Genomic DNA, 12,094 nt, shown 5'->3' with positions numbered 1-12,094 from the left:
TGGTTAGTGACTGTACGCAGTAGAAGTCGACTTCCTGAGAAATCCTAAAATTAGCTTAATTAGAGGACAAAACCTCTACAACGGAATGGCATGGGCTATGCGGTTGGGCTTGTGCAAATTGTAATTCTGACATCTCGTAAGAGGCTAGCTCTTATTGCATGGGCCTCTTTTTTTTTTTTTTTTTTTTTTTTTTTTTTTTTTTTTTTTTTTGCTGGGGTGGGTCTAATAATGGGAAAAGATTGGATTCTTGTTCTATTATTAATAGCTTGACGGCCAGCCACTCGGCATGCCGAGCTCGGGACATTCGGGGGTATACTGGGTCGTATAAATCTACGTTAACATGTCCTTACTATCTAGCACATTTAATTCATCTCAAGCCCCAACTGGGAGATCGACATATACGAACCAGCCGGCCATAAAATTAGTCAATTCTATGACATTACCGCCTCTTTGTCATAAGATTCCCAGTAGTTAGAAACCCTCTATCCCCCATGCTGCCTCTCCATTCGATAGATAGCTGTCCAAGAATAGTCCGGCCATCTCGATTCATATCCTTTTGCAAACCTTCAAGGCCCTCCTGCTGTCCGTGTTCTTGTTCCACCAAGAATGCAACCTGGAGGACATCACGAGGTTTTAGCATGGGTGGGCCCGTTTTCAGAGAATCGGATCGTTCAAAGTCCCAATTTAGCGACCTGGACTTGAAAGGTGGTTTTGGGTTGAGTGTGGTAGACTTAAAAAAAAAAAGAAAAGAAAAGAAAAAGAGAAAAAAAACACATGAACTATTAGCTGGTAATTTTAACCATGCGTGATTGCAGATAAACGATGGGGGAGGAGGGGACACAATCACAGAAAATAATATGAAGTTTGCAAACAGAACATACTCCAAGAGATATCGCTCCATCCCCGACGTTCTCCAGTTGAGCCTCAAGCGCGTATCTCAGTAATCGCGCCTTTCCATAGGGGCCAAGCGCTCGATTATCCACTTCGAGCGGTGTCAGTTCCGTCGCCTTTGTCCGCACACTTAAACACGGCTGTGCAATGAATTGGTAGAGCTTCCGGAACGTGCGTACCCGTCCGCTTGCCGCCTGTACGGCACCAACGCCGGAGCCAGGAGAGGTTTCTTGACCTTGTGGCGCCAGAGTGGTTTCGGTATAACTAACGCTGACTGCAAGGACATGATTCCCTTCTTCCTTTAAATCGAAACGGACTATCTTCTGCAGCGATTGAGACTTTGCTAGCCCGCCAGACCCCGAATCTTCTCCTGGCGGGGAAAGCTCCAAGGAAACGATTTGAGATGGCGTCTGCATTTCCGCTACTATGCGAACGGAGCTGACAACCCGGTTTTCGATATCAGGCGGGAGTTCATTGTTTGCACATAATGAGCAAGAGAATGTTTCCCCCACGTATGCAGATCCAAATGCCGGTGGAAGGGTAACCTGTCAACGAATATTAGAGAGTTGAGGGCCCTTCAGAGAAGAGAAGGAGACTTGGCGGTCGACAAGCTCACATTTGGGCTGAGAATGAATTGGCTGTCAGAGCTGTCGGAAGGGTAACTGAGCGACGCTTTAAGGGGAGGGACGCTTTCGTTTTCACTCGGGAGCGGATATTGGTATGACAGGGAGGGCCGTGAAAGTCTGTTTTTGGTCGGACGGAGAAGATGGAACAAAGATATAAACATCAAGAGATAAAAACGGGGAGCTGGTTTTTGGCGCTGGGAATGGGACCGGAAGAAAGGCTCACCGTAAAACTGGAATTTATGATATCAGCCAGTAATTGCGCAAACTCGACGAGCATGGACCGCCACCAGTATTCATACCTTTTAATGAAACCGAATGGGGCTCCTTAGCCACTTCAGCCCCGGCGAGCAGGCGAGGGCGAGCCATATGGAGGACTCATGCAGTAGGAGTTTCAGGGATTTGATGTGAAATTTCCAACAAACTTAGTATCTCGCACAGATTCGTTCAATAAGCCTTCATAATACAACAAAGTAATACGGATGGAACACAAGTTGTAAGATGTAGGTTTATTCCAAGCTCTGGAGCTTCAATCGACAATTCATTGGCTCCGGGGGGAGAAACGATGTTCCGCCAGGGCTTATCACCAGTTCGATTTTATCCCCACTGACCAAATTGCCGACGTTGCAGATATCCATTCTAGGTTTGTTTTATGCACTCAGGAATATCGAATGGAAAATGGAGACCCGATGGGAAAAGGTGATAATTTCCCTTCTCTCTTTATATACATAATTCGTTTCCACTCTCGATAAGGAGTTATGTCCTAGTAGTTACAAAACCTTGCTGCGGACCAGGAACGCTAAAAAATACTAGTAATAAACAGATGAAAATAAAATAAGAATGGCTATATACATGATGAGGGAAAAGGGCGGGGCAGAAGACGTGAATCGAAGAAGGGATTTGTAAAGACGTGATGGGATAGCAGGGCCAAGACAGGAGCTTCCCTCACAAAACGGAGACAACAGCTGAGGGGTTCCTGGTGAATCATAATAGTAGTAGTAATGGTGATGAAACGTCCCCGCGCTCTAGAACCGCGCAATAACCTTCTCCTGCGTATCCGACATGGCCCACTTGCTGGAATTCTCCTTGCTCAGAACACTCTTCGCCTGTTCGGCAGTGAAACCCTTTGCTACAACTGCCGGGTTGTACCCCAGCCCATTAATCCTCCCAACAACCTCATCGGGAACGGGGACCGCCTCCTTGCCGTCTGCACGCTTGTAGACAGTAACCACAACTGCACCCCCGAGTCCTAGGTTATGCTGTAGCGCCGCATCCGTTCCTTTCACCATGCGGTTATTCGCCCAGCCACGCAGATGCCACACGAGCTCCGCACACTGCGCCACGCCCGTCGCACCTAGCGGGTGGCCCTTGGAAATCAACCCGCCAGACGGGTTAATCACCATCTTGCCGCCGTAGGTGATATCGCCCCGGCGAACCATCTCATGAGCCTTACCGGGCTCCGATAGTTCCAGGGCGTCGATGGTTGTCATTTCGTTGGCTGAGAAGCAGTCATGCAGCTCGCAGACCTTGATGGACCTGACATCCACGCCGGCCTCGGCGAGGGCAGAGCGGGCTGCCTTCCGCGCCATGTCGAAGCCCATGAGGCTGATAGAGCTGGTGTCGTAGACGGATGGGGTGTCGGTCGCAAGGGTCTGGCCGGCGATGAGGATGGCCTGATCCTTGAGGTGTGGGCGGGCGTCGAGGAAGGCTTGGGAGACGATGACCGCGGCTGCACCACCATCGGAGGTTGGACAGCATTGGAGTCTTGTGAGCGGGTAGAAGATCATGGGAGAGTTGGAGATTTGCTCGAGGGTGTATTCCTGTTGGAATTGGGAGTAAGGGTTTCGTTTGGAGTGCTCGTGGTTAATGCGGCCTATTTCCGCGAAGTCTTCAGCTTTAGCGCCGTATCTGGGTCGCGTCGGTCTATGTTAGTATCTCGCAGGCTTTGTATTATCAGGAGGGAGGAGGCTGGAGGGGGTAAACTCACTTCTCCATATACTCTAGACCAGCATTTCCGAACATCTGCGCCGCACCAGGGGCATTTGTGACACCACGGGTCTCCGCCATCATCTCACCAAAGAGACCAGTGGGGTTGGCGCGATCATTGAAGTTCGCCTGGAGACTGCCTGGGTTCATCTTCTCAAAGCCCACGACGAGCACGCAGTCCGCAGCGCCATGCCCAACCATCGTCCGGGCCATGGCAAGGCCCGTCGAGCCGGTGGAGCAGTTGTTGTTGACGTTGTAGATGGGAATGCTGGTGAGGCCGAACTGGTAGAAGACACGCTGGCCACACGTGGAATCTCCGTAGCAATAGCAGGCCACACCCTGGTCGACATCATCGTAAGTGATCTGGGCATCCAGCATAGCCTTGACACCGGCCTCGAAGCCCAGCTCATGATAGTCGACTTTCCCGCGCGGTTTGATGAACTTCGTCATGCCCACGCCCAGGACGTAGGTCGGACCGATTTGGTTTTTGGCCATTTGGCTATATTTTTATACGAATAAAATGATGCAAATGACAAATGATGTATATTATATTATTAAAGCTAGCATATTTGCCGAGTCAGCAAGGAGTCTCCACTGAGTCGAAGAGTTGGACGCTGGTTACTTACGGGTCGAAATTTCTTGCTGAAGAGATGAAAATCAAGGACCGTAGATTCAGTGAAACAAATCATTTCAAAAAGCAAAGCAACCAGTGCGGACAAGAGCATGCGGTGGGTATTTATGTCCCCGGGCAGCTGGGTGCTTGGGATAGCCCTCGCCTGGTGGAGCTGAGAGAGCTGTTGCGGGGAGCCGCAGCCAGCGGCGTGGTGATTCCTCGGTGCCTCGGATCAGAGCCAGGGCGCTTTGCCGGAGAGGGTTTAGTCCCTTTCATGATGATTGATTGCACTGTACACAACAGAATTGTCATAATATAGGAAGTTATTAGGAGTTCCCTGCCTGCAGGCCTGGATAATTGGCCAGATCTTGCCACAGTTGTATCTTCTGATGATGTGTGGAGGAACGTCTCCTTTGTATCGAATGCGAAGCAGTAGCACCGACGCCCACTGTATAAGGAATTGATACTGCACTCAGAAAAAGAGAAGAGTCTCATGCCATGAAAGGCATGGAATCTACTCGACTTTCGACCATGTAATTCCCGATACTTTCTGCTGTGTGATGGCAAATTACGTATTGTAGATATAGCCTTCCACTCCACTTGCTATTCAAGGCATCTCAAGCCTTCTGTGGTCGTGGTCAATCGCTTCTGCTTTAAATTCAATAATACTTTTTATTGAAAGTATCTGGAGCGAAGATGTAGCCAGTGCAAGGGCCCCTTATATACACTATTACTTTATCATATAGTGGTGTGCGTGGTATGAGATGTGTTCGGACAAGATTTAGCAAACCTTTCAAAATCTTCAAAGCACTTGATACCAATATTGACCATTCACGAAAGTGCTGTTCATGGCTGTGGGGTACAGAGTTCTGTCGCAATATAGTCAATGGTTTGTCCATCTTCTCTTGTTTGAGTATAGTTACTACTCCGTAGTATCAATGAATTGGTGGTGGCAACCCTTGAATTTCTTATATGAAGCCAATAAACAGCTCCTCTAGTGGCAAGGAACATGCACATTCAAGATCAACACGACAGGTTTGATGTTATTGTTCTTATCACCGAACATACTGGTATTTCTAGCATTTATATCAGCGGATTCATGGAACATGCCTCTTTCTTGTCCTGCTTCTTTCTCCCTTTTTGCCCCTGGTGCGATAATAATTCTAAATCTCCTGCTCGGTTATTCAGCATTTCACATGAAGACATCCCCTTCATACACCCTCTTTGAGTCATTCATGAATTCCAGTTAGCCCTGTTTCCATATTGGATGATAGGCCTCCCCTCCTCAACCTCCACTCCCAATCCCTTTCCCCCCTGACCTCTAACCTGGTATCAACCTCTTGATACAGCTGGCATGGCATGACAGCACCCCTCTGAAGCATTTGATTCGGCGGAGCCTAGAGAAGTAAAACTTGAGGGGGCTGAGACGGGATGGCAATCCTGATTCCCTGTAATGACGTTAGCCCATGGTTAGCCCATGGTTAGCCTGGGAAGGCTGCAGGGTTTATTTCTTTGAAAACCACTGTCTCTCCGGACTGTGCAGTTTGATGCATCAACCGGTCGCGTGCTTCGGCTCCTGCTTGTCTAATAACCCACGCTTTAGAAGTGAACGGTGTCGATGAAGGGCACCAATAATATTCTGGTCGTAGGAATTCTTAATATCAAGGCCGTTTGGCATTGTGTTCCCAGAAGTTGGGGTAGCTTTGGAGTAGTAGACAGAGCATGCAGTACAGGCAGAGATCAGCCCCCCAATGATATACACCATATGTTTCCAGGGATAGTGACAGGGAAACGGAAGTTGGCAGACGAGAGAGCATGTGCTAACAGCAACGACGAGGCTTCAGCGGCCGGGATGACTCAGCAAACTGCCAACAGCCACTCACAGCCACTCAACCCAGAACCACATCACTAGTACATAAATGGAAAGTGGCGTATTAGCGTGCGATATGATTGGCTATTGCGGGGCTACAGGTCCAGGCTCAATGCGCACTAGCTAAATTGGGGCTAGGGCGCTCCATCCCCGTCACCAAGCTGGCTTGTCTGGTGGAAGGAATCCCACTTCCTCTCCCTTCTCATTCCTATACTCACCTCCTTGTTGTCTTTGTTGGAACACCCCTCTGCTGGCCGGGGTGGCTGCTTGGGAAAGGAGCGTGTCTATTGTCGTTCTCAAAACTGCCCACTGGTCTCCCGAGATTTCCTAGATCCGCTCTGTGATGCGGGCAGATCCCGTTCCTTACTTCCCCCACTAATGGTTACCTTATCTACCTACCTCTCTACCCGTCTACAGGTACCCTTCCCTTGCCAACGCCATAACCTCGTATGTATATTCTTTTCTAAACCTCTCCCTTTGCTTCCTGACTCGATGTCTCTGCGGAATCTCTTCCATTGACTGAATTGTCGTGCTCAGATTTCACCTTCGTCATCTCTGCTCTCTGACCTCCAGGAACTTCCCTCCGCCAGCCATTAGGGCTCCTACATACGCCTAGGTATATACCGTATATAGCCCGATTATTCTGGTAATCGGATTCGGGGATATCCCTCTTCACACTCCGGAGCCGATTCCACCTCTGCCTCCGTTGAATTCTTGGGAGACTTTGGACACTGTTTGCACAACCAAGAACTGGTCGCTAGTACCCTCAATGGACAGTTGTGGGACGCTGAGAGGTCTGCTCACTCCTTTTGCTGAGAGGCCACTTTGCGTTCCATCGGATTCCCCAGTCCATGGCCCTGAAATGGTCAGCTGCGACTAGAACAAAATTCGGCGACGACGACAGACACAACATTTACATACACAAAGGAGCGAATCAGAATGATGCCATCACTACAACAACAACAACAACAACAGCAACAGCAGCAGCAGCAGCAACAAAATCAACAACACCAGAAGAGCATCAACAATGCCACCATCACCTCGGCCCCTGGTATCGCCTCTTCGTCATCGCAGTTGTCTTCGTCTCTGCCTTCTTCGTCCTCCCCATCTGTATCTGCACCCACAGCTCGCCACTCCTTACCCTCTTCTATTGTCGTAGCCTCGTCCTCAACTTCACACGCTGCTATGCCCCGTGGCTTTTGGAATATGGACGAACCCACGAGAAACCGATTGTTGAAGCAGTACCGTACGCAGGCTGCCTCTGCGGCGTCGACCCTCTTTGCAACGCTCTCTGTGGTATGATTGCTAATCTCGTGTGTTTCTTGTGAATAAGCTTTGTGTTATGGAAAAGACCATCACTTCGATTAATTGACTCCCTCTTGTGTTCTCTAGACGCCGCTGGAAAACCTTAAAACTCGCATGCAAACGTCAGTATTTCGGACCCCCATAAACTGGCCTTGCTTCCTTTTTTCTCTTCCTTTTTTTCTTCTTTTTTTTTCCCCTAGTACATTTAGTACTATGCCGGAATCTAACTATTTGTTGTCTTATATTCTTTAGGCATGATTTTCGAGGCCTAACCGACTGTGCCCGCTATATATGGCGCACGGAGGGCTTTAGAGGATATACTGCAGGTTTGTTTGTCCAACTTGTATTGTAGCCATAGAATTTGGATAAATTTGTTGGTTTCCCAAAGGAAAAAACTAAATGCTTTCTTCGCAAATTCTACACACAGGAGCTTTACCGCCCATGGTCAGCGTTACGTTTGTCCGCGTTACAAACTTTTCGGTGTACCAAAAGGCCAAATACGCGATCTCCGATGCATTTGAGAGAACCACCGGAGAAGCGCCGCTGGTGCTGTATAATACCCCAGGAAGCCTCCCCACATTCTCCACTGTGACCTGTTTTACAATAGCTGGAATGGTTGCAGGACTTGCCGCCACGCCTCTTGCATGTAAGCACTCTCAAGTTTGTTTTTGTTTAGCTCCTTTTTTATACAATGTAAGCCACTACTAGCATTCTAAACACTGTCCCCTCCACAGGTCCCTTCGAACTAGCCAAGAACGTCGTTCAAACTTCCGTCCTCATGGCCAACAGATCGCACGCCATAACTGGGACGGCCACTAACCACCACACGTCCCTCCGCAACATGCCCCGCCTAGGCACCATTGACGCCATAAAACAAATCGTCTCCCGACATGGCTACCGCGGCCTGTATACGGGAGTCCGCCTGCACGCACTACGCGACACGATCGGCACTGGCCTCTATTTTGGCATCTACGAGACGGCTAAACAGCTCATCTCGACATTTCTGGGGGACCACCAGTCGCCCTTTGGCGCGCCGATGGCCGCAGGAGCGTTATCGGGGATTATCCCTTGGATATGCGTGAGTAGATCCTATCTCTTGTGTTTTATATTAAAGTAGACTACTAACCTCTTCATCTTTATCTGTATCTAGACATACACTTTAGACACCAAAAAGACACGGGCGCAGAGTATTCTGCTGGGCAAGTCCAAGGAGATCGGCGAGGCCTCGATGGCTGCGGCGCGCTCGTCGATGTACAAGGGTATGTCGGTCTCGATTGCACGCACCGCGTTTCAGAATATGATCCTCCTATCGACCTTTGAGTATCTGAAGGTTCGGATTAATGAACTTGAGGCGTGAGGCAGGCTTTTTGATTTTTGTAAATTTTTCTGGGATCGTATGTGTGTTTGAATTGGACAGACATACACGGACATACTGGCATACGAGCGTGCAAAAACCCAATAAAGGGAAAATAAAATGAGGGGATGAGAGACGAGATGGATGGACATATATCATTTTTTTTTTTTTTTTGTTTTTAAATTTTGAATCTTTACCTCTTTCTTACTTACGATTACATATTTTCGTTCTGTCATTACTTTTTTCGATATATTTTCGTATTTTTTTGATCTGTTTGCGATTACCAGGAAGCAACTTAGGCATCGCCGCCTCCACCTTCTCCATTTCCGCCACTCTTTTGCTGCTTTTGTTTCTTCCGTCTTTGAAACAAAAGCCTTTACGAAACATACGCTCACTTACTTTCCTGCTACCTGCCTCTTCTCCTTCTTCTCCTGTCTTACTTTACTCATTCATGGTGTTCCGGGTGTGCTTTAAGGTTCCAAATGGCTCTTGATGGTATGGTAGGAACAAGTTTCTGTCTTCCTGCTCTGCTTCTGATCTGATGTTATTACTTTGCCTCTTATTTCTCACTTTTACATCCTTTACATGTTATTTTCGCCCTCTCTATCTTTTCGTAATTTTTTTGCCAACTTTGCCTTTATATACATACCACCCTAAGGCTCCTGTAGCAGCCTTGTGATACAGCCTTTTGCATGTTCTTTTTGTATCGAGCGCACTCTGTACTGAATCGTTCTATTGCGGTGCTGATGCCGGCGCTGGTACCGGTGCAGGTTATCATTCACAGTATGTACCGTACAATACATACTTTGGCCATATATATGAGTATACAAAATTACAATATATCAAATAGCAGCTTAGGACATCTGTTGTGAGCTTGTATATTCCATGATAAGTTATAATAATTGCTAGTAACTAGCTAACTAAGCATTCCTCCTGTGTTTAACATCACACAAGAACTCATCATAAGCACTGCTTGCAAAGGCTCAAAAGCTCCCTCGGTTTTGTTACGTCATTGGTCACTGGAATTTAGTTGGGTTTGTTTAGGCTGAGATAGTTCTCGTCGGGAGTTGAACATCCAACACCAGCTTCGGACAACGCGGGGCCCCAGCAATAAATAGACAAGCACCCACTCATACAATTACCTCCCATTGCAGATGAGTTTATAAATGAATTTGCACCAGGCTAAGAGGAATAAGATAATTATATCATGGCGTCGTAAGTCCCCTCCCCTCGCTTGGTGTTGAAAATACTTCTTCCCCGCTCCCCGCTGCCAGCGCCCTCCTCCCACTCCCACTCCTACTCAGTGAAAACTCCGCTAAACAGAAGTAAACAGAAACATCCTCCTCATCCCTCTCCGCCGCAGCCACCCCATCTCCCTCTCCACGGCCATGAAGCAGTATATCTCGAACAAATACGACCAACGGCCCGAGATGTTCGCTGAGGACCTGCTGATTATCGACAGGCTGCGCATGGATGCGATAAACGTCCAGGAACCACATATTAGTGGCATCAGCCGGCTAGTGACATACGCAGCGCAGTTGAAGTGGCTGGGGGGGAAGTTCCCTATTGACGTATGACTGTTGTTTTTTGTTTTTCTACATACTGTGGCTACCTTTGGGAAGGATGTTTTTTTGTTTTATTCCCTTTACTGATGACACCATTCATTCATGCGCAATGTGTAGGTTGGTGTGGAGTTTTCATGGTATCCGGCTCTAGGGTTTAATACGTCGAGGCCTAGTGAGTTTTCTTTCGTGTTTTCTTTCTCTATATATGTATCCCCTAGATACCAGTACAAGGCGCCGCTTCGTGCTAACATCCGCAAATCAAACCCAATAATAGTCTCCCAAAACAACCTCCGCTTCGAGCTTGCGAACATCCTCTTCAACCTCGCAGCTCTCTACTCCCAGCTCGCCGCCTCCCTAAACAGCACAAACCCTGACAACCTGAAAACAGCCTGTAAATACCTCTGCAACGCCGCCGGCGTCCTCGTGCACCTCCGCACAGATATCCTGCCAGACCTCCGCTCCTCCCGGCCAGAAGATATGGACGAAATGACCCTGCGCAGCCTCGAAGAGCTCCTCCTTGCTCAAGCTCAGGAATGCTTCTGGCAAAAGGCCGTCAAAGACGGGCTGAAAGACGCTTCCATAGCCCGCCTGGCGGCGAAGGTATCGGACCTCTATGCCGAAGCGGGCGATTGCGGTGTCAAATCTGACGCTATCAGCACCGAGTGGATCCACCACATGACGGCTAAACACCACCATTTCGCTGCTGCGGCGCAATATAGACAGTCGCGCGATTGTCTGGAGAAGCAGAAATATGGCGAGGAGGTTGCGCGGTTGCGCGACAGCGTGGCGTGTGTGAACGAGGCGCTGAAGGAGAGCAAGTGGATTAGTCGGGTGGTGCTGGGGGATTTGAATGGGCTGAAAGCGCGGGTGACGGAGGATCTGAAGCGGGCAGAACGTGATAATGATAAAATATATTTGATCCCTGTGCCGCCCAAGTCGGAGCTGAAGCTGCTGGATCGCGCAAACATGGCCACTGCGAAGGCGCCGGTGGAGGTGACGGATGCGCTGTCCATGATTGGGGAAGGGTTGCCGTTGGGGAAGCCGCTGTTCGCCAAGTTGGTGCCGTATGCGGTGCATGTTGCGGCGAGTATTTACGTGGAGAGGCGGGATAGGCTTGTGCAGCAGGAGATTGTGGGCGGGGTGGAGGAGATGACCGCTCATCTTAAGGAGTATGTTATTATAAGGATGCTGGTTTACTAGTAGCACATAAGGTGGAGAGAGATATGTTGTTTTCTTTCTTGGCTAACCGTATCAATATGCAGGTTGCTCCAATCTCTCAACCTTCCAGGCTCGCTGCAGGCTCTCGAAAAACCCCTAGGTCTGCCGCCATCGCTTCTCTCGCACGCCGAGGAAATACGCCAGCAGGACGGCTTCAATCGGCTTCGTCTCTCGCTGAAGGACACCGCAAAGCTCAAAGCAAACGACAAGGCCATCTTCACCGAGGGCGTCGAGCTGCTCATGGCTGAACGTGACGAAGACGACCGCGCCCGCGCGAGATACGGCACGGATCGGTGGACGCGCGAGCCGTCCGAAGTCGCTGGCAAGAAACTGTACACGCAAGCGGAGGAGATCCAGGGCTACCTGGCCTCTGCAGAGAACAGTGATAAGCTCGTTGAGGAGAAGTTGCGGGACACGGAGAAGGTGTTGCGGGTTCTCACGGGAACAAATCGGGACATCGAGGCGTTTGTGCCGAGTAGTCGGAAGGCGAATATGACGGAGGCGGTTGAGAGGGAGGCTGGGAGGCTGAGGGGCTGCTTGAATGAGGTGGGCAGGTTGGAAAGTCGGAGGAGGAGGAGGATTGAGGCTTTGAGGGAGAAGGCCAGGGGTGATAGTTTTACGGATGTATATCGTATTTCTCCTTGTGGCTGTGGCTAACTGCTACTAAAT

The 12,094-nt window shown here is 49.2% G+C and overlaps 4 protein-coding genes across 4 annotated transcripts in view; 2 read left to right on the top strand and 2 right to left on the bottom strand.

The window, feature by feature from the left end:
• Positions 1-372: 372 nt before the first annotated feature.
• HCAG_08975 (conserved hypothetical protein) lies at positions 373-1,307 on the bottom strand (the record flags this gene model as incomplete). Its single annotated transcript, XM_001536090.1, has 3 exons — positions 373-431; positions 565-613; positions 882-1,307. The coding sequence occupies 3 exons, from the start codon at positions 1,305-1,307 to the stop codon at positions 373-375; spliced, it is 534 nt and encodes a 177-aa protein (XP_001536140.1).
• Positions 1,308-2,539: 1,232 nt separating this feature from the next.
• On the bottom strand, positions 2,540-3,995 carry HCAG_08974 (nonspecific lipid-transfer protein, mitochondrial precursor; the record flags this gene model as incomplete). The annotated part of the gene is made up of 2 exons (XM_001536089.1): positions 2,540-3,422; positions 3,502-3,995. 2 exons carry the CDS (start codon positions 3,993-3,995, stop codon positions 2,540-2,542), a joined length of 1,377 nt encoding a protein of 458 aa, XP_001536139.1.
• Positions 3,996-6,922: 2,927 nt separating this feature from the next.
• On the top strand, positions 6,923-8,645 carry HCAG_08973 (predicted protein; the record flags this gene model as incomplete). Its single annotated transcript, XM_001536088.1, has 6 exons — positions 6,923-7,279; positions 7,376-7,410; positions 7,541-7,614; positions 7,716-7,934; positions 8,023-8,366; positions 8,439-8,645. 6 exons carry the CDS (start codon positions 6,923-6,925, stop codon positions 8,643-8,645), a joined length of 1,236 nt encoding a protein of 411 aa, XP_001536138.1.
• Positions 8,646-9,849: 1,204 nt separating this feature from the next.
• Positions 9,850-12,094, top strand: part of HCAG_08972 (predicted protein) — a gene marked incomplete at both ends in the record, with an annotated part of 3,445 nt that continues 1,200 nt past the window's right edge. Inside the window, 5 exons of the mRNA XM_001536087.1 lie at positions 9,850-9,857; positions 9,976-10,213; positions 10,325-10,379; positions 10,482-11,376; positions 11,470-12,049. Coding sequence (XP_001536137.1) covers positions 9,850-9,857; positions 9,976-10,213; positions 10,325-10,379; positions 10,482-11,376; positions 11,470-12,049 — 1,776 coding nt within the window. The remainder of the gene's footprint in view (positions 9,858-9,975; positions 10,214-10,324; positions 10,380-10,481; positions 11,377-11,469; positions 12,050-12,094) is intronic.

Source organism: Histoplasma capsulatum, genomic scaffold, assembly GCF_000149585.1.
Source record: "Histoplasma capsulatum NAm1 scaffold_14 genomic scaffold, whole genome shotgun sequence".
NCBI classification, from domain to species: Eukaryota; Fungi; Ascomycota; class Eurotiomycetes; order Onygenales; family Ajellomycetaceae; genus Histoplasma; species Histoplasma mississippiense.
The sequence above is the reverse complement of the archived record's forward strand: the minus strand, read 5'-3'. Positions and strand labels throughout refer to the sequence as shown.